We start from the raw sequence: 27,060 nt of genomic DNA, 5'->3' as shown, positions 1-27,060 counted from the left end.
GAAGAGCTCTATGCTGAAGTTGAACGGACTCAGTCTTCCATTCGTAGCTTCCCGATCATTTCCAGCTATTATTGCAAAGGGAGGTCACATGATGACACACCAAGTTGAGCCCGGGTCACATGACATTGACATACCAAGCTGAGCCCGGTCACATGACATACCAAGTTGAGCCCTGGTCACATGACCATGACGTCACCCCGGTTGTGTAATACGTGAAGAAAGCTAGAATGCTGCGGTGTGGAGTGCTCTGGGCTCTTGGTGCCGTGTGTCGGTACACCAGAAGGGTGCAAGGGCGTGCCTTCAGCTCGGAGCCCTGGCCCCGGGAAACAGTGGACAGGTTCGGGGGTGTCATTGTTCGGCTTCTCCCCACACAGCACCGGGACGAGGCGGCTTCCTTCAGCAGCTGGCTGCGGGGCAAGTGCAATGTGTGCTGGGGGGAGGGTTGGCAGGGCTTCCACATATAAAGTTCCTTACTGACCCTTTCTGTGCAATGAAGACAATAATAAAACCATTCACCCCTGTGTACTGCTGCTGCTTTATTTCAGGCTTTAGGGTCATTATATGACTGAAATCATCATCTAAAGGTGTAGAGAACTGAGAGGCTGGCTCTAATACAGAAAGGACTATGTGCTGTTGAAGGATATTATACCCAATGAATAGCAGTGATGTACCTATCCTTGCCATAGTCATACACATTACAATCTGATTACACAATCTCCATTTCATCTATTAACAATTATGTAAGGCCCAGTCAATCTGCAGGCAGACCCATGAACTACATGGATCTTGTAGTGAATGTGCAATCACAATGTAAAGTGTATGGGCAGCTTAACTCGGACATCGTAAAGGAGCTAGCGTGTAACCTGATAGAGGGACAGCATCTGCCTGAGGCTTCTCACATGGTTATAATAACATTTCCTATATGTTTTTATGGTGAGTGAAGTTTATAGTATTGCCACAGCTAATTGTGGGGCAGCTGTGTATATGAGCTATCAGATCTTATGTCACCCGCAGTTGTAAGAAGTAAAAACGTTTAGGAAGATTACACCTCACACCCTGTCCCACTGACGACAAGGCAGGAAACGAGGGGAGTAGTTGTCACCAGGACAGGCAGGCACAGAGTAATATTAATCTCACAAAGGTTCTATCCCTTTCCAGTGTTTTGTCATAGTCTGTCTCCACTGGAGAGATCTATCACTTCCTGTCCAGGCAGGGGACACAGACTACAAATAAAAACTCAGGGGTTCTATCCCTTTCTTGATTTGTCAGAAAAAAAGCTTTGCCCTTAGTCAGCCTGTATTATAATTAAAGGCATAGTCCACCTTTTACATAAAAAAGAATAGCTGCTCCCACATTGATGAAAGAAAGAAACAACTATTCACGGACAGGGTTATTCACAAAAGTGTGAAGCGTTTGGAGAAGTGAACAATCTAGGACAACATAGCTGAACTGGAAAGTGAGCTGAATTGGAGAACTTTTACAAATCAGCTATGTTGTCCTAGATTGTTCACTTCTCCAAACTCTTCACCCTTTAGTGAATAACCCTGTAAATGTTTGCCCTCGGGTCTGCAAAGCATTGCAACCCCAATCAGTGAATCGCGGGTGCAATGCTCTGGCTCCTGCAGAATCTTCCTCCTGTCCCTGTCTAAACCGAGGTACAGACTTTTAGTTACCGGATGGGAGGAAGTAATCAATGGACTACAAGTACAGTGATGTTGGTGACTTGTAGTCCATTGAGATCTACAAGTCCTTACTGTGGTGGCAGATGGGACTTGCACTCTCTCCATTCACAGATGCCATGCCGAATGGAAAAAAAAAAATGACAAGACCTTGTGGGAGTAGAACCACACTAGTCGAGGGGGGTGGGGGGTAGAACCGCACTAGTTGGGGGGGCTAGGGAATAAGACCACATTTCATGTTACATCCTGAATATGGGTGTAACATGAAAAGCGGAGTCATTCTTTAAAGCAGAACTCTGGGGGAACTTTGTATTAACCCTTGCACTGAGGCTAAATGTCCTTATTTAAAACAAGGACAAAGAATCATAGAATTCTGAAATCTACCATTAACATGTACTTGGGAACAATGCGTCCATAGCATACATAGTAAGTTAATTTGCAATATATTGTATTCATTCTAGATTCCATTCAGAGATGGAAGGAAGAAGGCAGGATTGCAGTGTGGTTGCACATTCCAATCACTTTAAGTGGACTGATAACCTACGCTGCCTTGGAAGGATTTCAGTTCCATCATGCAGAAAACGACACCTCTACATTGACTCTATGGTTAAAAGGGTTAACAGAAGGTCCCAGCAGGCTTCCTGGATATGCCACGCACCAAGTCGGTGTTGCAGGTTAGTCGATATTTCATTATCATTAAATGGCCGTTGAGCACACAAGGCATCAAATGTGCACAGAACGGTATAAATGGATGACACCACTGTCAGTGTCCGTTCATATCCATGCAGATTACCAGTAAACAGGATAGATATTGGTTTATGATTGCTCCATTTGATTCAATTTGTGGGATCGTTATATCTCTGCTAATATTGCTCCTGCTCAGGCAACTGTCCTATAACCAGACTTTTGATTAATGCTGTGCCACCATTGACCATGCATCCTTCTATACTGACAGTGCAGGATGGAATGCTTTATGTTAGTTCCTTTGGTTGCACCTGTCACCAGCACCCTCAAAATATCCCTGCTACTCATTCTTGGAATATTCGTACACATATTGATTTCATTTGCTGATTGGCTGGAAATGTGTGCCTTGCTTTAAAAAGCTACTTATTGATTTCTGGGACCCACTGGAGGTCTTCAGCTACCTGTGGGCTGTGCTGAGCTTCTGGTGTGTCTCTGCACCTTTAGGGCTTATGCAGACGGGCGTACACGCCCATAAAAAAAACCCGATTTCAGAAGGGAAGGTGCTTCGTGTAATTGTGCGCAGCAGCCTGTTCTTCCTTATGGAAGAACGTGGCAGCACACAATTACATTCTGTCACATGCACACCTGAGCCTGCACATATGTGTGGGTCCGGATTTCCGCCCTTTGGACGCTCACTGTCTGGGGATGTGCAGATTCGGGTGTGTGTATGACAGATTGTAATTGTGTACAGCCACGTTCTATAGGGAAGAACAGGCTGCTGCATGCAACTACACGCAGCACCTTCCCTTTTCGGGATTGGGTCTTTTTATGGGCGTGCATACTGAATGGATGTGTACACCTGTGTGAATGAGCCCTTAAGGAGGGATTAGTTACCTCCAGAATACCTGCCTCTGATCGTTATTGCTGTGTATGTTTTTAGATTGTAAGCCCTCATGGGCAGGGCCCTCCTTACCATCTTGTCTTGAATTGTATTGTAATTGTAATGTCTTCCTTAAGGTGCCCATACACTGCTCGATTCTCGTACGAGAATCGCGGGAAATCCCCCGATCGTACGAGAATCGAGCAGTGTGAGCGAAGACGTGTGACCGTTTCTACTGAACGGTCGCACGTCTTTTGTCTAAGGAGCGCGCTAGAAAACCAGCCGAGAATCATACGATTTTCGGCTGGTTTGAACAGTGCTCGGGAGACAGTGCTCGGGAGACGGGTGTGCCCGTTCAGCATTGCGGTCATCGGAAGCCCGCCCCTCTGCGGGGCGGGCTTGCGATGATCGAGAGTACGATCTGCCTGTCCAAGATGTGCAGATCGTACGTTTTTTTAATCACTTTACAACCATCGCAAGACTAAGGTCTTGCGATGGTTGTAAAGTGTATGGCCACCTTTATATTGTAAAGCGCCGCGCCAACCGTTGGCGCTATATAAATCCTGTATAATAATAATAATTATAATAATGTTCCAGGATGGGAGCTTTGTTAGGTCAGCGTTGGGGACCACGCTATACAGAGGGGCCTTGACAGGACAGTGTGGCATCACATAGTTACATAGTTAGTCAGGTTGAAAAAAGACACAAGTCCATCGAGTTCAACCTATAGAGATATGGAAAAAAAAAAGAAGAAAAGCCTAAACAGAACGCTATGCCCACAGCCTGTTGATCCAGAGGAAGGCAAACCCCTCTATAAAGCATGGTTCAATTTGCTCCAACAGGGGAACAAATTCCTTCCTGATCCCATAAGGCAATCAGATATTCCCTGGATCAACAATCTCTGGTGCTTAATATACCTATAAGAACTCAATATCCAGTGATATTCTGTGCATTTAGGAATACATCCAGATGTTTTTTTAAACAATTAACTGAGCTAGCTAGAACTAGCTCCTGGGGGAGTCTATTCCACATTTTCACAGCTCTAACTGTGAATAATCCTTTCCATATACAAAGGTTAAACCTCTTTTCCTCCAGATGCAAAGTGTGCACCCTTGTCCTTTGCAGTGACCTTAAAGTGAATAATGTGGCACCAAGCTCACTATATGGACCATTTATGTATTTATACATGGTGATCATGTCCCCCTTAATCACGTCTTCTCCAGAGAGAACAAATTTGGTCAGCTAATCTTTCCTCATAGCTGAGCTCCTCCATTCTGCTGACTTCTATTATCCAATCAGATGCAAGCAAAAATCTGTTTTTATTTTCTTTGCTCATGATTGGGAATTTCTTTGCAAAGTCTACATTCACCAAGCTAAGGGAAAATTCCCTTGCACAGTGAACAGCCTTTTATAGTAAATCATCCCCGGTGTTTTTACATAGTACAGGCTGTTTCTTTAGTTTGAGGTATACGGTGTCACCAGTGGCATTCTTTTATTCTGACTGTGGTCAACACTGTGGGACAGGATGTTCACTATCATAAGCATACCTGTCTGAGTTTGCCACATATGTGACTGGTTCTGTTATGGGGGACCTTTGCACTCATGTCTCCTCTTGCTCCTCGGCTCCATCTAGTGGCAGGAATGCCATAGGAATGGCATTTACCAAACATATGGGTGAGCAGAAGATTTATAAATAGACCCCTGTATGGTTTCCTAAACCCTAATACTCTGCAAGTATCAGACAAACCTACATGCAAATATCCAAGAGAAATAAACCTAATATCTTCTGATTCAGTCACCCCATTCCTTCAAAATAAAGCAGACTTTAACACTTTATTCTTTCTCTACTCAAGTTGCATTAAATCAGGTCATTGACATTGAAGCCTCAGCGCACAAAAAGAATGTACCAGCACTTCCTTTGGACAATGCAGTGCACAGTGCATTCACATCTGGGCAGTGCCGGGGCACTGAGTTTAGACTGTACATTTTGTACATTTGTATTGGGGTGGCAGCAACAATGTATACGGCAAAACAGCGCATATTTATACCATGTGCTATCATGTATGCACATCAGTGACAGTAAACATTATATAACTGTTTTTGTTGTAATATATTTTGACCAGCAGGGGGCAGCAAATTAGGACATTCTGGTTGCGCCAGTGAAGGGGAGACATGTTGCTACATGTTTCTTTTCTCATACACTGACTAGTAACCAACTTTTAGGCAAAGAGAGCATAATTTACAGTAATTTCTTAGCAAATAAAGCCTAAAATGCAAGCCATAGATGTAACACTTTTTATAACCAATCTTGAACTCCAGGTACATATAAAAGGCACAAATGAATACATCTCTTTTATCAATAATACTTAATGAACTTTATTTTCTAAATGCAAGCAGTGTAAGTACCTGAATATGACAAGGTATCAGCTCCTTGCAGTCTACTGTACAGTATGTATAGGAGATGTCAGAGAGGGGGAGACACCAGTCAAGTGTGCTGCAGTGCCAGGAGCTTGCTGGTAGGAGGAGATTGCAGACTGACAGAGGGATAAGCTGATTGGTGTGCTGCTTCTCCTCTCTCTGTCCAGGGGAGCCTGTAAGTAAAAGTAAAACTGCAGCAGGGGACGATTAGCGCCCCTGCTAGACAGGGCTGTGCTGTGTAGCAGAGCTGTGTAAATCTCAGGACTGAGTAGACAGAAAAACAAATCCCTTGGCAGGTAAAACCACTCCCATATATGTATTTCATGTGCTTTATTTCTTTGCTTACATATGTGCATAAGTTAAAATATCCTTAACTGTAGCTGATTTTCCAAAGGTAAAAAGGCAAATATTTAGAAAGAAATTTATCAAAACTGGAGCAGACAGGATCTGGAGCAGTTGCCCATGGCAACCAATCAGCTTCTCTCTTTCATTTTCAAAGCTTAACTGAACAAACTGAAGAGAGAAGCTGATTGGTTACTATGGGCAACTGCTCCAGATTCTGTCTGCTCCAGTGGTAATGAATTCCCCCCTCAGTGTTCTACAACTGGCATTCTCTGTATAGCGTTACACATTTGAAATTACTGTAAAAATACCCATTGTACAAAATATTTCAAAATTTCTACCTGCATCTTGTACAGTACATGAACAATTTGTAAACAGTGATCTCTTTCAGGTGCTGTTTTAGATGAGGACACTGGCAAAGTACTTGTTGTACAGGACAAAAATAAGGTAAGCAAATTAAAAAAACAAACTGTACTAATACTAAGGACATGGAAAGCATAGTCGGAGTCACAGCAATCATTCATTATACGTTAAAGTGACATTAAAGTCAAAGTTTTTTTTCCCCCTTCCCAATCCTGCTGTAGGGACTTCCCTTAAATGATGTCTCTTAATCCGATCTTCTTCTTGACTGTCCTTTTCAGCTGTCCCTCCAGCGCTGACTTCTCTGGCCTCCTCTTCTCTGATTTCCCACGGAGTCTGTGTGGGTGCACGCTGCTCCATATACTTACCTTGTGTCTCTCCTCGTCTTCGGGCCGAACATCTGAACTGCGCATGCGACCGCCAGAGACTCTTCAGATGTTCGGACGGGAGCGAGTGGCAATGACACAGGTATGTTTAAACCCTTTTTAAAGGGTTTAAAAAAAAATGTTTTTGCATATATCTACTGCTTGCTAACAGTAGATATATGCAAAAACATGTGAGGGTTTAATAACCCTTCAAGCCAAAAATAAGCAGTAATAGAACCAACAATATGCCACATAACGTTTATTTGTTTTGTTAGGAATATTGGCTCATAGAAGTTTACATTTTTCAAGCAGACCTTTCAGTACAATTTACAGTCCAGCCCATCTTCTTCCCTTCATCCCATAAAAAATGATTTGCTGTTAGGTGTGAAATGTACCTGTAAACAAAAAAATGGATACTTACCTTTACCCCGTTTTCTGCGTCGCTGGGTGCGTCATCATTGTCTTTCCAGGAAGAATGCAGAGCTGGCCATATCTTGTCTTATAGTGTAAGGTCTGCTTTAAATGTATGTGTTATCTTTCTTCAGGGATACATTTACATGAATTGCAGACTCATATTCCGTACAAACCGTTGACTACGGAAAATGCCGAATGTTTTCATTAATTATTCACTTTCATATTGCAGAACAAAGTCCTAAAAATATCTCTTGGGTAGTATACCGGCCTCATTTTTAAGGAACTGGCTTTGTTGCCCAGTACCTCCACTAGGTACAATAGTCCACAAGAGTATAATAGTCTACTAGAATATTATATTTGGAAATCAGCTTGCTTTTTTTTATATTTTAAGTACAGTTCTTTATTACATAATATTCCTGTCCATACATTTCATTAGTTTTGCTCTGTCTTTCTGGCTCTGCCCAGTTACTCAAATTCTGCTAGCTGCTATGGACATTTTGTGCGTTAGTAAACTTCTCGATATGCAGAAGAAAAGGGCTGTTGATATTGTGATTCGTAGTTGCCAGTTGTGCAGAATGCATTTCAGAGCAACTTTAGGAGAGATTGGCACTGGACGCATACCATGCAAGGCATCAAAGCCTGGATTCATTTTTTATAATACATATACAGGTATGTTATATATATTTAAAAGTACCCATAGACATTAGACATCAGCCTACCCAGCTTAGGTGTTTTTGGCCAGATCGTGCTATGATCTCATGGCAACCAGCCAATATGAGGCTTCTCAGAAGGAGAAGTAATTGGATAGTTTGGTTTCAGAGGTGTCTGCAGCAATCCCGTCTGCATAAGCAAAGCGTAAAGTGACACTAAACTCAGGAGTTAAAACCTAAAAATACATTCAAGTACCTTATTAACAAAAATGTATCTTATTTGTGTATCACTCAGCTTTAGATCCTCAAATCATCTCTGATTTCGTGCTGACACTGTCCTTCCTTCTGGAGGGTGGCTACTTTTGTTCCCCATGGTCCCTGTGTCTGTTGTAAAGTAGCCACCGGTCCAAACTACAATCTCATGTTTAGTTTACTAATTTGTATTAAGATTGTAGTCCATCACGGGAGTGAGCTTGGAGAGGTGGCTACTTTTCAACACACACAGGGACCATGGGGAACAAAAGTAGCCACCCTCCAGAAGGAAGGACAGTGTCAGCACGAAATCAGAGATGATTTGAGGATCTAAAGCTGAGTGATACACAAATAAGATACATTTATGTTAATAGTTCAGGTACTTGAATGCATTTTTAAGATTTAACTCCTAAAGTTTCGTGGCCCTTTAAACAAAACATGAAGAGCTGTTATGCAAAAAGCATTTTCATCTTGAAGATCAACACTTTAGTCTGTCCTCTACTGATTACTTCACCTCCTTATTGGAATAGCAGTGTTATAAATGGATTCAAAGACCAGTAGGGAGGCACTTAATGTGGAAGGAGGGGGTCCAGAGCCGGTAACCAGGATACTGTGTCCCTATCAGAGGTCTTTTGTTTTACAGAATAAGGGACACTAGGTCGATCGTGATCTACCAGTTGATCGCAAAGCGAACACTGGTAGATCGTGATTGGCTCACTGGCCTGTGTCCTGTCCTCCCGCGGTGCTTGTGCGGCTGAATGTGTCAGACGCCGCAGACAGGAAAGGGCGGGACATCTCTCCCCGTGTGTGCAACGTCGGCCACACGAGCACCGTGGGAGGACAGGAGGCCGGCACACGAGACGAGACCTGGGAAGCTGCTGCAGTGGAGGTAAGAAAAGACAGGCAGGAGAGCGACAGCAGAGAAAGTGAGAGAAAAGAGACAGCAGAGAAAATGAGAGACGAGACAGCAGGGAGAGAGAAGAAAGACAGCAGAGAAAGAGAGACAGCAGAGAAAGTGAAAGAAGAGACAGCAGAGTGAGAGAAGAGACAGTATTAGTGCCTGCGTTCCAGTCCAGTGTGATCTGCAAAAATAGTGCTTGCAGCATTTTTGCAGATCGCACTGGACCGGAACGCAGACACTAATGTGTTCAGGGTGCGGGCGATCGCACTGCAGGCAGAGAGCGTGGCTGCGGTGCCATTGACTTCAATGCACCACCACGTCCCCTCCCGCCTCTGAATGCAGGTGTTTTTTAGTTGGTAGATCTCTTTGAGCTTGTCATTTGAAAAGTAGATCTCCTGATGAAAAATTGTGGGGCGCCCCTGCTCTACAGGATATCTGTCAGGATGTGCAGGTACTTTTGCTCAAAGGTTTAAAGGAGAACTATGGGGTTAAGGCTTTTCCCCATAGTTCTCCTTAGGGTAACGGGAGGACACAAACTAGCGTCCTCCCGTCACCCTAGGCTCAGTATACCGCGAGCTGTATCGGATCAGGAAGAATGGTACACTATATATATATTTATATAAACATCAAAGGGCAGCTGTAAGTTGTGTTTGAATTATGCAATCACATTAGGTGCTCAAAGTTGTCACCATTAGTTTTGATTTCGGCGCACTACTGCATGAACAACATTGACTAGAGTGTCCACCGGGATTGCTCTGCATGATATTTCAATTTCTTCCTGTAGTGCAGCCAGCGTATGTGGTTTTCTAAGGTATACCACATTCTTTAGTGTTCCCCACAGATAGAAATCGAGGGGTGTTAAGTCTGGGGAACGTGGAGGGAATTCAACAACACCTCCAACGTCCTGGCAGAATATCATCGAGATAGGCTCTTACGTCTCGGTGGTACACTATCTTGCTGGAAGTAAAATTGCTCATCCGCATAAAGCGCACGAATGGCCAGTTTGTCGAAACCACTCACAGTACTCCATTCCCCGGTCAGGGTCATCTTCAATCATGGCGTAAATCTTGGGATGTAAAATGTTCAATGTGCTCTCCTCAGAATACGTTGTATGCTTGATCTGCTAATTCTTCTCTCATGTGCACATTGTTTGACAGACTTTTGCGGTGACCGTGTAAACTGTTGCAACACTGTATCCGAGGAAGCAGGACACCTCCCAGATCTTTGCTTGTGCACATCACAAACAGCGTCATCGGTTTAGAACGTATCACAAATCCGTCGATTGTTAGTCGTGTAGGTAGTTCTGTTCCAAACTCACGTCGCTATTGTCGTGGGACTTCACACACATTTTCAAATTTGCTATACCACTTTAAAATGGTCTTGCATTGCTCAAAAGTCAAGCGCGCCTCCACCATTTTCTTTGACTCTCCTGACGGTCACATGATGATAACAACAATGGTGCATCTACTGATATCTTTAGAGGAAACATAATACTACACATTGCTGCCATAATTCAATACAGGTTTTAAAAAAGGGTATAGATAACAACGGTAGAAGTGTGTATACATTTGTTTTGCCCCTCTTTATGTGTCCGCAGACATTGTTCTGTTTTTACTACCATTAAGGCAGCTGGCACCTTAACATAAGCATTGCTGGCCATGCATGGAAATGTCTATGCCATGACATTAAATGCTACCTCTTCTCAATGAGTGTCCCATGCTTAGGCATGTTCTCAAGACTCGTGGCATTTCATTCAACATGTGTATAGTGAAGGCATATCTCCAGTATGATTTGGAAATAGGGACATCAGAATAAGCCCTTTCCCTACATACAGGCCCTTGGGAGTCAGGTCAGCAGCATTGCGTTGCTGAGAAAGCAATCAATGTCTACATGTGGAGTGGATCAGAGGGGGTGAGGGGATAGGTAAAGTCCTGTTGTCCAACAAGTATTCAGTGCAGCGAATGCACTGTGCATTGTAGGGCAAGCAGACTGGATTTCTGGCCGATCAACACGTATTTTTTTGTACTTGCAGTGTTTTTAAAGGGATAAAACATGGAGTACATTTCATGTATTGCAAAGATTTTGTATCTTTATTTTGACGTGACATCCACTTTAAAAGAAAACTTAAGCTAGCCATACACAAGAAGAATCAATTGATTTCCTCCATCCATGCTAACCAGCGTGCATGGGGGAACTACTACTGCTGCCTGTTGTATTTAGAGAGCCACGGGTGCCTGAATAGCCGATCAGTGATTGCATCCGATAGGATACAGTCACTTTTCAGCTGATTGCTTTCCACCCAGCTCAGTTGTATTTTAAATCACCTTCTGTGAAGCCTGGTGGTGCTGGCCGGGTCAGCCAATGCTGGAATTTTGCCCTATTTAGCAAGGAGCTGAAAAAACTTGATCTGTCTATTTCCAGCTTTACTGGTATTCAAATCACAAGCAAATTTACACAACAATATATTATGGATACTATGATCTGCATGACACTTTGCAGATTTCATTACGGACCCTAAGGCTGGGTTCACACCTGGGCGTTTTTCAGCGCTGATCGAAGCGCTGAAAAACACTCAGCAAGTGAAATCCTATTGAGTGCTATGGGCATTGTTCCCCCCTGGGCGTATTTCGCTCTGAAAAACGCCCTACGCTCGAAACAGTACAGGAGCTTCTTTGGGGCGTATTTCAGCGCGTATCCATTGGTATTCCCGAGTGTGGCTCGGTGTTAACAAAGCGGTAACCCCGAGCCACACTCGGAAATACAGCGTAGGTCTTACCTCGTCCGCGATCCCCACTGTGTCCGGCCGCTGCCGTCTTCCGGGTTCCGTCCCTTGCGAGCGCAGGGTAGCGGAACTGGCGGGAAGTTTAAACCGTTTTTAAAAAAAAACTAAAAAAAGATAGAGGAAAAAACGGGAAAATAATTAAAAATCATACCGCCAGGGAGGTTAAAAAACGAGCGTCGAACGCGCGTTTCAGTGAACAAAAAAACGTGTTTTAAAACGTGCTAAAAACGTGCTGAAAAAACCAGCATAAAACGCTCCTATTTGGAACTCCCAGGGGTGAACCCAGCCTAAAAGCAAGTTATTCTAATCTAGGGAATGGGGTGATGGGAGGATTTATTGCCCACGCTAACTAAATTGTGTGTTATGGCTGATTTGGTGTCCCAAATAATGATTATTTCTTCTTCCACACTGACTCCTTAGAGCGGACACACGTACATTGCTTTTCATTGACATACTTGCTGTTCTTTGTACTCTGCCTGGAGCTCTCTTTCAGCCATGACAAGAACTTGGTTTTCTCATTGTGATTTTGCAGTGACCGATTTCTACCCCATTGCATAGTTTACAAGCGCTGGTAATATCTTGCAGTCCTAACTTGTTTGTTGTATAATAACAACACACACACATTTGTTAAACTTTGTAGTGTTTGAAGGGATGCAACAGTCCAGAAAATATATACTTTTGTTTGTGTAAGCAGCTCAGTATAAATCCTTTAGCAGGGCCCCAAATCTTTTCTGGCCATTATTCATGATGAGAACTACACTTGGCAGTGACTAGAAAGAACTTCTTTTGTCTCGCAGACTAAATTAAGTCATGATAAAAATGAGTCTTGGAAACGGTAATCTACAGTATTTGTTATTGCTTTCTTTCAGTTGGTCCATTTTCTATTGCAACTGTACATTTTAATAGGGTTTCTCAGAACTACGTTAACAGAATTGAAGAGAATGTATTATATAATTTATTTTTTTTAAAACAAGAATACAATACAAAACACAGCGCTTAAAACGGTAGTAAAGTGACTTTGTAAAGAATCCAGGAGCTGTAAGTCAAAATGTGCTACTATGCACAGACTTACCTGCCAAACAAATCCCCGCCAGCGCCGCAACCCTTAATTTCCCCTCTGCTCTCTTCCAGGTTCTGTGTCTTCATCCTGAAACTCAGGTCCAGTGGCCGGGCCCCCATGCCGTTGGCTGGGTCAGTGCGTTGGGCTGCACATGCACTGCTTAGCATACAGAAATTAAAACAAAATGCTGAATGGTAGAACGAAGTTTGAAGACACAATCCCTTCTGCCATAAAAAGCCTACCAATCAGCATTTAAAAAAAAAAATATTTTTTAGTTCCACTTGAAGTAAAATCCTTCTCATATCTACAACTAGCTACTCGCCCTGACTGCTAACATGCAGTATATGCAGGGCTTGAAAAATGTTATGGTGTCTCACCAGTCAGTCAAAAAATATAGTCAGCATGACCGGACTATAGCCTTGCAATTTATGTAAAAAAAATTTGGGGACAGATAGAGCTTTCTTTTGGAGGTATATAATCACCACGGGGTGTTATTTTTTTTTAAACTATATAATGAAAAAAGTACCATAAATGTAAAAAAAAAAAAGTTCCCCTACATTATGTTATAAAACATTTATTCTCACCCATATTTTTAGTAAAACATAAAAGTCGGGGTCACGTCGGGTGAGTAGACACCAAACATGTCAAGCCTTAAAATTGCGTGCGCCCGCAAAATCGCAAAAAAACACCCATAGGCGACGATTAAAACGCTTTTACTGCTCATCAGTTTAGTGTTATCAGTGATTAAAGGAGAACTATGGGGTCAGGGATTTTCCCCATAGTTCTCCTTAGGGTAACGGGAAGACACAAACTAGCGTCCTCCTGTCACCCTAAGCTCAGTATAATGCTTGCTACTGCTCGCGGTATACTGAGATGCCGCAGCTGAAGCGGATCCCGACAATTATGTATGGTTCCGCCGAGCTGTGTGAGTGAAAGCTGGCTCTGCCTATCTAGAGGCAGAGCCAGCTGTACCTGCCCCCTCACCCATCCGTTCTGCCAGTCAGCGCTGGCGGATCGGAGCGGGGAGGGGGGAATCCAACCCCTCCCCTGTCATGGCTCTGGGGCATGATCGAGAAGTGAGCGAACGCTGGTATGTGTTCGCTCACTTCCCAATCTACTGAGCCGACGTGTGACAGTCTCATTGTCACAGGTCAGCTAGAACTATGAGGTGAGTGAAAAGCACTCACCTCATAGTTCTCCTTAAGGCTGGGTTCCCACCTAGGTGATCAAAATATGCACGTATGATGCGCGTTTCGTGCCGCACGTTTTTACCCCAATTTGCGGGCCACGAAACGCGCATCAAACGCGCGCTTACGAGGGCTATGCGGCTGTATCCTAATGGATACGCGCGGAAATACGCCCCAAAGAAGCTCCTGTACTTCTTTGGGCGTAGGGGAAATAATGGGATTTCACTTGCATATTTGTGTGTGTATGTGGGGGGCGGGAACTTAAAAAAATGTTTTCTTTTTTTTTAAAATGTTATGCTTTATTTTTTTTTATGATTCTTAAATTTTTGTATTACTTTTATTTTTACACACAACTTTATTGCTATTACATGGGGTGCTAAGAAGCCCCCTATGGGATAGCCAATTTACATGACAGGTCCTCTTTAGGAGACATCAGGGGTCAATGTTACCTAGGGATCCCCAGAGAAGCTGATGAAGCAGAGATCGGCTTCATCAGCTTCTGTAGCTGGAGAGTGACACTGAATGCAGGAAGTGATGTAATATACATCACTTCCTGCATTCGGGGACTGAATGGAGATCAAAGGGAGTTCGTATACTGAACTCCCTTTGATCTCCTGTCACAGAGCCGTGCCGGTCCCGGCCGCATCGGGCACAGCGGATCTCGGGACCGGCAATGGCAGTGACAGCTGCTGATACAAGTGATCGAGCGTCTCTAGAGGCGCCCGATCGCTTGACTCTAAAGCTCCCGGCCGGCCGTGTAATTACAACGGCCGTCCGGGAAGCTGCTCGTCGGGCTCCACCGTCCTCTTGTCACAGACGAGTGGATTTTTCAAGACCTGGTCATTACTAAACATTTCTAAAGGTACCTTTGTTGTTATTTCAAAGATCAGGGTAAAGATCCTCTTTAAGCAAAGTAATACTCACAATGGACTCAGGTGAGAAGCAATGCATACAGGGAAAAATGAAAACCTTGTTTTTGTTTCTACTAAATACTAAAATTCAGAATGAGAAATACATCCAGATTATATGAGATTTAAAATGATAAAAGTATGTGCTTATTTTAAGTTTTTATGATATACAGCAGAGCATACCGTACATATAATACTCCTCTATAATACACGGAATTTTATCATTGATTTGGTTGCCACTAACTGTAGTTAGTGGTGTGTATAGTCTAAAGCAGTGGTTCTCAACCTGTGTAACCTCAGGACCCACATTTGTCCTCAGTCATTAAGTCGTGACCCAAGTCGCACTGCAATGGAACGCACAAGGTTGCGGTACCGCATGTTCCAAAGAGGGCAATCAAACTGTGGGTAGGAGGTATGTTTGGGATGCCATTCAATAGATCCACCCAGTCTCTATACCTTACGAGAGCTGGAGTTGATCCTCAGCTTGGGATCCAGTATGGGCTGCTGTGCTATGATTGAGCTCCATCCATATGTGCATTGCTTGTACAGCTCCCTTGCGTGCCCTGTAGAGGTGCCGGGAGCCAGAATGTGACATCACTCCGGTCCAGGCACCTCTGCAGGACACGCAAGGGAGTTGTACGTGTGGACGGAGCTCCCTCACATCCATAGCTCCAGCCCATCCCACCTCAAGCGGACACTCGGCACCAGGCAGCATATTTTGAATGGCTCCTTGGCAAGAGAACTGACAGGAGGAGCTGAGGAGCCTCTCACCTAGCACAGTGGAAGGCATACGGCGACCCACTGAACACGGTGTCGCGACCCACCAGTTGAGAACTAAGGGTCTAAAGGGTGTATTTATAAACCATCTACAGAGCTGATTTTCAGAGTTCTACCACACTATGGCCACTAGGTGGCGATGATGAGCTTTGAAATTTCCTAGGCTCCTCAGCTCCATCTAGTGGCCATAATGTTCTATGAATGTTTTATAAATACACCTATAAGGCCTCATTCACACACAACGCAAGCAAAATTGTATATTGCGTATATGTGTGCACTATATGCAATCCCAGAATACATCACTCGTAATGGAATTTTTAATGTGCTGTACGCATGTATGTGTGTATATGCGCGTAAACACGCGTATGTGCGCAGAAATACGCTGCCCGGGCGCACCTCTGTTCCATTCTGTTTTTGCGCATATATACGCTACGCAAATATACTGTTCCATACGCGCCTATGTGTATGGAGCCATTTATTTGCATGTGTTGCATATGGTACAATACGCGCGTATATGCACGGCAGTGTAAATTAGGCCTAAGTGTTCTTCATATTTGTCTAATAAAAGATCAAAGAGGCAAGGAAAACAAAACAATACTGATTTAAATAAAACACAATCAAGCTATACTGAATTAAATAGATACACTTTAATATGTTAAAAATAAAACACTGAAATCAGTGCACTAATGAACAGTACTACAAATCAACATTCTCCAAATAATTAAATATGTGATTTTGACCAAATTATAGGCAATACAAGGAACATATACCCCTTTATATAGCAGCTTCTAAAACATTTCCATATTTAAAAATCACATTTCTATCAGTGGTACAGCTGTTTATTATGAGTAAAACGGTGTGCTTTATTTTATGTTTACATGATTGTGGTACATGTGTTCAACTAGCTCTAAGGGCCCAGTAAAATGAAAGCCGCTCCATGCCTTGCTTGTCTAGAATAGATTGACCATAAGATTTATTGTGAAAGTGTACTGGCATGCACAGCTCTAAGCACCCATTCACGCGTCCGCATTGTGGTAACGTACATTACATGCATTGCAGTGCCATTCATTTGGCCCCCTAATGCACTGAGGCAATGCATGTGCATTGTAGCATGTCGCAACGCATGGTAGTTTCTAGCAATTTGAAGCACGTTATGATGCATTGGCAGCCAACTCATTTTGACTGCCTTAATGCAACACACTTTAATGTGTGACATAACACATGTTAAAGCAGCCCAAAGATTTATATGGGCCCCTAAAATGCTTGAAAACACATGATGAATGTAGAAATGCATCGATGGCTCCTGCCCCACATTTCATTTCACCATCAAACTCTTTCCAGGTGAAGAGGCCGGATGGGGAGAGCAATTCAAAATGAGAAGAATTGTATTTCTAAATAAAACCTGATGCTTCAGGTCTTAGGAAGTGATTACTTCGCTAAGCTATACAGCATGGCACACTATATCTATCCTAGCATCAGGGAGCTTTCCATGAGCATAAGGAAAACCTTTCCAAGTGTCACTTTATAACAGCTGTGTGTACAGGGATTAAAAGCCAACCCGGCATACAACACACAAGTACCGATATTTCTTTGTCGGTACTCGCTGGTACCGAATACCGAGTACCAGAAGTCCCATTCAGGAAGCCAGGCGGTGTGTAATGACTCGCCACCTGGCTTACTGATCAGCCGAGAAGCCAGGCAGAATGTAAAGACTTGCCACCCGACTTCCTGATTAGCAGAGAAGCCATCACCATGCTTCTCGTCACTAAGTGACGAGAAAGGATGGAGCCGGCTTTCTGGCCAATCAGCAACCCGGGCGCTGTGTAATGATGCGGCGCACGCCTTCCTGATTGGCCGGGAAGCCGGCTCCATGCTTTCTCGTCACAAATACTCGGCATCGTCACCGATACTAGTATCGGTACATTCCTAATTTCTATATTGAAGTTCCATAAGTTCTATCCCACTCCTAATAACCATGCCAATCTAGATGTTTGTAAACCTACTTATTGAAGATGTCCATAGGATGTACTTCCTCAACCCTGTAAATATGCACTTCTGTATGTCAAAACTCTCACAGAGCCTACTGAACTATAGCACAAAGTCTGAATAATATATCATCATCATTGATTGCTGGAAGCAATGCATGATGGAATATATAGTCCCACAGCAACGAGCAGCAAGGAAGGAGATGGAAAGCACATTGGGAATCCAGGAAGTTGATGGAATTGATGGGCAGACAGGAGGCAGCACTCACTACATAAAAGGGATTTTTTCAAGTAAGCCTAGTATAGTACAACTCTAGTATGTATTCCTATTACAATGCTGATGGTATATCAGGATAGTGTATGCTGGGACTTTACAACTCCGTTCATCTAATGTGTAGCATCTTATTTTTCAAAATACATGTACAGGCTAAATATATATTTATACCAGTGATATATTCCCTTTCATATTACTAGCAGCATTATTTGGTAAAAAAATCTCTGGTTGCCTGTAAGTCTTTAAATAGGTAGAAGATTGTAACACACAAATATGTCAAAATAAAAGCTGGAGCGCAGCGATCATATTTTCTAGATGTAAAGCTTTTAAGTGGAACTCCAGTCAAGTCATTTTCAGCTAAAATGATGACCACGGGGTTCACGAAATACCTTTACAATAAAGTATTACGCACCCTAATCTGTCTCAGCTGAGAAAACCAACATGAAAATGAAAACGGGGACTTTCTGCAATATTGTGAATGGAGCTTTCGGCTGATGCTGAGGATGTTTGCTAAGCATTCCCCCTTACCTCTCCACAGACACTAGTCAATGTAACATGTACATTATATATTTTATTTTTCTCCAGAATATCTAACGCCCCTTGCACACGGGCTGATCAGGAGAGGATCTGTGCACCGATATCAGTCTATGGGGAATCGGATGTAAACGGACACGGGTCCATTTATATCTGATTACCCCCGATCCGGCACAATCAGCTTCGGCAAAACAGATTTCTGATCCGTTTGTTTTTCCGGACCTGGCCGGAGGTGGTCCGGACACATGTCCATGTACATCTGATTTCCCAAAGACTGACTTTGGGCATTCGATCGAAAAAAAATGACAGGAGGAGCATGCAAGTAAGAATTCTGACTTTTCTCAGCATACTTGTTTTTGTCACTGACTCGGTTGTCAGTGGTCATTGCGGCCCCCTATGTCTCTTATAATGGGTTTACTTTAAAGAAAAACAGATGCAGTCCTTACCTAAGGGAGGGATTACATGTGAATAAATGCCAGACTCCATTTAAAGGACTTCTGAATGCGATGTGCAAGTAATGTAATAGACAACAATAAATAAACATTCTTTCATTCCAGACTCTAAATGCATGGAAGTTTCCAGGAGGATTGTCTGATCCAGGAGAAGATATTGGTTGGTATATTGTTACTTTTCTTCTATAACATAGTGGGCCTTTTGTTTGTGGTTTTGGTCACATGGGACAGGGCGCTGTAAAACTTTACACATATTATAATCTTCATAAGCACACCTTAACATGAACAGAAATTATCATTCCCTTATTAATAAATTGAAAGGAATCACACACCGAATAAGTAAATGCTTCTTAATCTAGTGAACAGAGATGACCGTTAATGCCCCCCTCCTCCCTTCGTGACAGTGTTTGGGTCTAGAGATTGGTGCCCAGGCCAATACCCTCACACCCAGGATCCCCACTCTGTAAAGCTGGCTATACACTGTTAGATTATTACATTTAGCACACTAGCTGAATGAAAAAAAACAGATTTCTCCTTCCGCACTAAACAATATGGATGGACACATCTCCTCCATCAGGCTATTGTGCATGGCAATATTTAGAGCAACAGAGAGAGGACTCCAACAGGAGCTTTGATCAAGCAGTATACCTCACTGGTGAGGGCTTTCTGCAGACACTGTCCCTTTGTTCTGAATGGCTAAATGACAATGTCTCTTTGAATTCATAGGAAGTGATATTGTGTAGTCAGTGGTCAGATTTTGTATCCGAGCCCCAAGGATTTCAGCTATAACACAAATGTAAAATTCTAGCATGGAATGTATCATATTTAGTTTGCAGCATTGTTCATTTGTAAGGTATCACGGATACTGACATGTACATTGCCTAAACAGAATACAATGGTTCTATAATTATATTGGAACACTACCCCATAAGGCTTTGTTTCACTTTTACTCTGCAGGAGCCACAGCAGTTCGAGAAGTTCTAGAAGAGACTGGCATTAAGTCAGAGTTTAAGTCTCTCCTGAGCATAAGACAGCAGCATAATCACCCTGGGGCCTTTGGAAAGTCAGATATGTACATTATATGTCGTTTGAAGCCATTGTCTTACAGCATAAACTTCTGCCCTCATGAATGTGTGAGGTGTGAATGGATGGACCTTCAGGAGCTTGCCTACTCAAGTCATAATACACCCATAACCAGCAGAATTGCTAAGCTGTTACTATATGGTTATAAGGAAGGCTTGCATAATATTGACCTCACTGTGAGGACATTCCCAGCTGTTTATTCAGGTTTCTTCTACTCTCTGTACCACAAGGAATTACCAGGTTCTTATGAAGCAAAAACTGATCTCCAGCAAGCTTCACATTGAAACAGTGTTATGATTATTGTTATTTTACATCCAATGAACTCTTCAGGAATGGAAAATACCTCAGGGCAATACTTGCATTGCTACGTACATTTGTCATTTTACTTGGAAATATATTAAACCATGAATATATATATATATATATAACATTTGAAATTCTTAAACACTGGCACAATGGTGAATAGTATTAATCCTTGACATCACATTTATAAACTGGAAATATATAGTTATAGTCTAACCATTTTTAAAAACTATCATTCCTGTTTTCCATAAATGCAAATGTTCATCAAGATCAGCTTTTTGCTGACATGGGAAGAAATAGGATAGCTTTCTGTCCTGGCCCAGTTTGGGATCCATTTTTGTACTGCCCAGTTCTCTTCAGCGCCACATACCAGTCACTGTATTTGCGAGACCGGTAAGTGTTGTAGTTGTTTGCTTCTAGACGCTCGAGGAAGAAACATTCGTCAGTTATGAATTTCTGAAATGAAAAGTAAAGGAGAGAGTTACATTTTAAATATACCGCATTATCAGCCAGGTTTTTGCTGTACATGGAATTTGAAATGTCATGTTTAGCTGTTAAATCACTGCAGGGACGTCCCGAGGCCGGGTGTCACCCGGAGCAGATACCAGGTGACACCCCGCCGTGATGTCACCGTGCACGATGACGTCATCACGCACGCACAGTCATCTTTTTGATACCTACTGGCGGCCATCTGGGTGATGGACACCGACAGAGGAGGGAACGTTCACCTGGCAGGAAAAGGTATGCCGCTGGGTCCCCTCCTCTCTCTCCTGCAACAGTCGGGCTCTCGGTCCATGACCGAGTGCCCGACTTTTCAGAAGGAGTGACACCAAAATGACTATCAGTCATTTTGGTGTCACCCGGGTGCGGGCCGCACCCCCCTTGTGAAGCCACTGAATCACTGTGAGCTTAAACTCCAGCCACAACTGGCACAATGTTTTCATTTTAAAATTATTGCGGTATGACTCCTCCATTGCAGAGATTTCCACTCAGATCCTGTGTGGTCACCAGGACATAACAGGGACAGCAAAAACACTTTATAGACGAGTGGGGAAGTATTAGAACCTCTGTAACATTTATTGTTTTGTTGAATTGTGACACAAGAACATACAGGATACATTTTACAGTATATTATAAGCTAACCAAATTCAGCAAAAAGAGACAAGTGATCATAACTACATATGGGTGTGTACACAAAGTAGAGGTACCACATTAGAAACCTCTAAGATTGTATTATGTTGTCAGTGTTGGGGAGATTCTCTGACTGTGCAATGATGTGATTATCCCTTAATGGTGACAAAGACAGCAATAACAAGTTTTGGCTGTGGCTAGGCTTTAAAGTGGACCTGTACTCAAATGTTACCAGTCTTGCTGGGATGGATAAATAAAGAGCAATAGAAGAGCTTAAAGCGTATTTCCGCTTTTGCAGCCAAATTGGGATAACACTTATTTTATATTTGGTACTTGTTCCCATTCACATTGTATAAGCTTCTTGCAGTTTGGGTTAGGATTTCTTGGCTTCTTAAGGGTTATACTTTCTACTTGCTTCTCCTTCTTTGTAATGTTAGGAGGGATTGTGAGGGGTTTGTTCCATATAATTTGTTATCTAGATTTGAACACTAACTATTGTAACAAAGAATTAAAGGATTACAACCCTGGTTTGTGCATTGTATGTTAATGAAATTAATGAGAGAAATACAATACTCAAATTTCAGTCCTAAGTCTTTCTATAAGGACAGATCACTGTGAAGGTGCTCAGGAAAAAAAAGTGGAATCAGCCATGTTGCCTGCTGCAACAAAACACCTAAAAGGTAAATATGTTTTTTACAAATATTTGTTGTTATGTTGAGTGAATGGGAACGCATAACAGACATATAGTGGGGGTTTTCTCAAATTTGACTGCAAAAGTGGAAATACACTTTAAATGCTAACCGTACGTGTAGAAAATGCTAATTAGGTTCTCTGCAGTGCTGGTCACATGGCTAAATGCCTAGGTACTTGGGGGGATCACAGTTAAGATAAACTGATGCTCAATATGAGGCCTAGTAGCTAGGCATTCAGAAATCTGGCGATCACTGGAAAGGTACTTAAAGCGGATCTTTACCCATATCTTTAAAATAACAACAAAGACACCTTTAGAAATGTTTAGTAATGACAATCTACAAACACATACTTCCAGATAATTGCCAGCTTTCTATTCTTTGCATATCTTATTTGTCTTTTCTTCCCCAGTCTCCTGACAGTGGCCATTTTTACTAAGGGCAGATTAATAGATCTCTCTTTACTTCCTGAAACTCTGGCACATGTGACTAGGTCATGTGACCATGCACATCATCTCGGGGGAGGGAAATGTCTGGTGAGATTACAGATCAGATTTCCCAGCAGTGCTCTGCTGATGTAACCTTCCCAGGAAGCAACAATTGGGCACATTACATCATTTGTGCCAAAGAGGGCCAGGTAGTGAAAAAACTGTCATTGTAAAAAAAAAAATATGTTTGTTTAACTAATGAATGTAATATGATTTCATATCAGAATGCAGAGCTGTGCCTCTTTTAGTGAAAGGGGGTAAAGGTCCACTTTACGTCTCTTGTTACTTTTTATCTATCTAGAAGACTGTTAGAATAGCTTTATGCTAAAATATCAATATAGGTTCAATTGCACAAATAAACATATTTTTTTATTACTAGATGTTTTTATCACATGTATTTAAAATATTTGCGTGAAGCACATGTTTATAAACAATAACCACATAAGGCCAAAACTAAATGGAATGTTAACTGCTAAGAAAACAATATCACTGCTCAGACTCGGCTGCTCACAGATTGTATTGGTTTGTATTGTACTAATCTATATTAATTATATGACTTTTATTTTTAGCTGCTTAAGGGGAGACACTTCAGATGTAAATTATAATGTATTTCTATATGCCAACACCATCATTGTAAAGCAGAAATGCATAATCTATATTGATGATAATTAAAAACCATTTAAAGCAATTATTGTTTCAAAATGATCTACGTGCTGAAACACCGCACCACCTTCTGTTGTTGATAGTAAAGTATAAACACAACAAATGTAATACAGCGTCCATTTCCATTGATCCATTAAACACATCCTCTCACTGCATCACCCTTTCTGGAGCCAAGTCTGAGTTAGAACCGAACACGGGGGTGTTCGGCTCATCACTAGTCTCTACCCACAACGACAGTGCTGGCTGAGCTTTAGCATTTACATTTGATGGCTCATGTATCTTACTCATACCAAGCTGATGACCGGTCAGTTAGTGGCTTTTTAGTTAAAATGTACGCTATATTGCCAAAAGTATTGGGACGCCTGACCTTACACACACATGAACTCTAATGGCATCCCGGTCTTAGTCTGTAGGGTTCAATATTGAGTTGGCCCACCCTTTGCCGCTATAACAGCTTCAACTCTCCTGGGAAGGCTGTCCACAAGGTTTAGGAGCGTGTCTATGGGAATGTTTGACCATTCTTCCAGAAGCACATTTGTGAGGTCAGGTACTGATGTTGGACGAGAAGGCCGGGCTCGCAGTCTCCGTTCTAATTCATCCCAAAGGTGTTCTATCAGGACTCTGTGCAGGCCAGTGTAGTTCCTCCACCCCAAACTCACTCATCCATGTCTTTATGGACCTTGCTTTGTGCACTGGTGCGCAGTCATGTTGGAACAGGAAGGGACCATCCCCAAACTGTTCCCACAAAGTTGGGAGCATGAAATTGTCCAAAATGTCTTGGTACGCTGATGCCTTAAGGGTTCCCTTCACTGGCACTAAGGGGCCAACCCCTGAAAAACAACCCCACACCATAATCCTCCCTCCACCAAACTTAACACTTGGCACAATGCAGTCAGGCAAGTACCGTTCTCCTGGGAGATCATAAAACCCAGACATATCCACCGGATTGCCAGACAGTGAAGTGTGATTCATCACTCCAGAGAACATGTCTTCACTTCTCTAGAGTCCAGTGGCAGCGTGCTTTACACCACTGCATACAACCCTTTGCATTGCACTTGGTGATGTAAGGCTTGTACACTTCACCGTCATTTTATCATGGAGGAGAAGTGTAATCATCCTAGGACAGTGTTTCTCAACCTTTTTCTAGTCACAGCACCCTAAAAGTATCGAAAATCTCAAGGCACCCCACCCCATCGGACTCCCCCCTTCAAATCAGAAGCCCCCCTACACATCAGGAGCCCTCTTCACATCAAAAGCCCCCCTCTTACATTAGGTTTTCACAATCAGCCCCCCATTACATCAGAGCCCTCTTTTTATATTTGAGTGCCCCCTTCACATCAGAGTCCTCAGTCCTCCCATCCTATTGCGAGCCGCAGCAGCAGCAACATGGTAGGAGGCGAACTTCCTTCCTTTTCTGAATCGATCCCACCCTCCCTGGATTGGTGTCCTTTGTTTACATGGTGCTGACAGCCAGCCTGCCTGCAACATACAAAACATAACATTGTGTAAGATCTTGAGGAAGCCAGGAGGCACCCCAGGGTGCTGTGCCACATTGGTTGAGAAAGGCTGCCCTAGGACATGACTACAGGACACCTCCACCTGTCTTCATCTCTATAACATAGGCTGGAGGGGTTATGTAGTATACTGAGACAGCTGGGAACAGTTTTAACTGGTAACAAAATATTTTAGAGTGTATATTTAATAGAAGAAAGGAAAGCAACTAATAGAAATTGATTTTCCTCATTTAGGGGAGATTTTCTCTCACTTCCTATTTTGTCAAAAAAACAGAAAGTGAAGGGAAATCTGGCCAAAGGGACACAGATGACATAAAAATGTGACAGGGTTTAAACCTTTCTCTACTATATTCATTATAGGATACAAACTTTTGGACTTTAGATATATTTAAAATGTAAGTACCTGAATTTGGCCTAGTGTTAGTCTCTTACAATCCCCTATAAAGCAGAGCTCAGACCGGGAGACAGAAGTAGCACAAGGAGCCAACCCGTTGTGCTGCAGTACATGCATTAACAAGTGACATGCACAGTGACAGAGAGGTGAGCTCATCGTTCTGCTTCTCCGCCCACTCTACAGAGCTGTAAATGTTACCTGTCTGCCTCAGAGAAAAACGGACAGGGCTCTGATCTGCAACAGAGCTGTGTAAATCTCAGAACTGGATGGACAGACATTCAAATCTTCTGGTAGGTAAAACAGCCTCCTTGTTTATATTCAGCTGTGTATTTAACTCTTCACCTAGCATTCATTTTTATCAAGACATTTAGTATATGATATAGGACTAGAAATCATTTCCTATTCGAATATTTACAATAATGGTCTTTACACAGATCATTTATGGTAATGACATTCTGATAGAAATAATTGCTGGTCTGGTTGGAGTCAAGAATGACACATGGGCCTATGTAATTTGTTATGTACTAGAGATAACGGCTTGCGCAAGCAGGAAGAAACCGTCTCCAGAGTTAATGACTTTTGAAGTATTTACACAAATCCTTTTGAATATCTGAAAAGGTCCCACACATAAAAGGATTCTGAAGTCTGTTTTAAGTTGTTGTAAACACAGTTGGATGTCAGCCTCCCCGCTGCCTATTATTCACTGATAAACGGATGTTTGCTTATTAGCACGGAGATTTTGAAACTGCTAGAGCATGAATTTACCTAATGTTAGTCTATTCATATATTAGTCTGATGGCAAAGAGTATTCCAGGCTGAATCCATAGGGAAGATCTAAACAATAAGGTTACAGTTGGTTTTGTCAGATACGTCATTCACTAAAAAACACCTTCCAGTTTATTAGTAATACTCTCCACCATTCACCAATTAAGGATTGCCTAGTATTCTCATAGTATTTACTTCATTATATCTAGGGATGCACCGATGGCGAATACGGTGCATCAAATGCTGCCGATGCCTATCCCGATACCAGAACTTCTCGTCAGAGGGAGATTTCCTCCGACAGGCAGTGCCGGATTTTGCTGTTTGGCCGGCACCATGCTGATTTGAAGGGAAGCTGGCTTGCCGGCCAAACAGCATGGAGCCGGCTTCCCGGCCAATCAGGAAGTCGGGTGGCGGGTAATGAGCCACATCCCAGCTTCCTGATTGGCCAGGAAGCTCGCATGATGCTGATTGGCTGAATAAGCCGGCATCCTGGCAAATCAGCATTGAGCCAGCCAAACAGCATGAAGCCAGCTTCCCTGGCAATCAAGAAGCCGCCGCTGCCCGACTACCTGATTTCCTGGGAAGCCGGCTCCATGCTAGTGGAAGCATCGGTATCGGTACTCTGTATCAGCGAGTAATGAAATATAAATATTGGTACTAGATACCAGAAAACGGTATTGGTGCATCCCTAATTATATCCTATTCTTACTATAAGAAATGCGTGGAAATGTTTTATCCTATTCTTAAACTGTCCATCCTCCTCCCTCTATTGTTTTTGTAGTGTGGAGTTTATTTCATAGACATTTGTAATAATATTGGGAGGCATCTATGAATTAGCACTCCTCCCTCGCTTGACACACTACAGGTGAAACTCGAATAATTAGAATATCGTGCAAAGTTCATTTATTTCACTAATGCAACTTAAAAGGTGAAACTAATACATGAGATAGACTCATTACATGCAAAGCAAGATAATTCAAGCCGTGATTTGTGATAATTGTGATGATTATGGCTTACAGCTCATGAAAACCCCAAGAACCCCAAATCCACAACCTCAAAAAAGTAGAATATTACATGCAATCAATAAAACAAGGATTGTACATAGAACAATATCGGACCTCTGAAA

The 27,060-nt window shown here is 42.6% G+C and overlaps 2 protein-coding genes across 3 annotated transcripts in view; one reads left to right on the top strand and one right to left on the bottom strand.

Annotated features, from left to right (window-relative positions):
• The first annotated feature begins 201 nt into the window (after positions 1 to 201).
• NUDT6 (nudix hydrolase 6) lies at positions 202 to 20,289 on the top strand. 2 transcript variants are annotated; one of them, XM_018561127.1, is made up of 5 exons: positions 202 to 414; positions 2,141 to 2,353; positions 6,395 to 6,450; positions 19,010 to 19,064; positions 19,862 to 20,289. In XM_018561127.1, the coding sequence occupies exons 1-5, from the start codon at positions 228 to 230 to the stop codon at positions 20,269 to 20,271; spliced, it is 921 nt and encodes a 306-aa protein (XP_018416629.1). In that variant the 5' UTR covers positions 202 to 227; the 3' UTR covers positions 20,272 to 20,289. The 2 variants fall into 2 exon arrangements, with proteins under 2 accessions (XP_018416629.1, XP_018416630.1); XM_018561128.1 differs by lacking the exon at positions 2,141 to 2,353.
• A 248-nt stretch (positions 20,290 to 20,537) lies between these two features.
• FGF2 (fibroblast growth factor 2) overlaps positions 20,538 to 27,060 on the bottom strand; it is a 50,000-nt gene continuing 43,477 nt past the window's right edge. Inside the window, exon 3 of the mRNA XM_018561129.1 lies at positions 20,538 to 20,746. Coding sequence (XP_018416631.1) covers positions 20,561 to 20,746 — 186 coding nt within the window. The 3' untranslated portion in view covers positions 20,538 to 20,560. The remainder of the gene's footprint in view (positions 20,747 to 27,060) is intronic.

This window comes from Nanorana parkeri, unplaced genomic scaffold (genome assembly GCF_000935625.1).
Source record: "Nanorana parkeri isolate BGI_ZX_2015 unplaced genomic scaffold, ASM93562v1 scaffold501, whole genome shotgun sequence".
Classification (NCBI taxonomy): Eukaryota; Metazoa; Chordata; class Amphibia; order Anura; family Dicroglossidae; genus Nanorana; species Nanorana parkeri.
The sequence above is the reverse complement of the archived record's forward strand: the minus strand, read 5'-3'. Positions and strand labels throughout refer to the sequence as shown.

What these genes read in the sequence shown, in the direction of transcription:
- NUDT6 (XM_018561127.1), top strand. Translation starts at nt 228, where the DNA reads ATGCTGCGGTGTGGAGTGCTCTGGGCTCTTGGTGCCGTGTGTCGGTAC. An exon ending in CTTCAGCAGCTGGCTGCGGG is followed by an intron (nt 415 to 2,140) that starts GCAAGTGCAATG and finishes TATTCATTCTAG; the next exon opens with ATTCCATTCAGAGATGGAAG. An exon ending in TTGTACAGGACAAAAATAAG is followed by an intron (nt 6,451 to 19,009) that starts GTAAGCAAATTA and finishes CTTTCATTCCAG; the next exon opens with ACTCTAAATGCATGGAAGTT.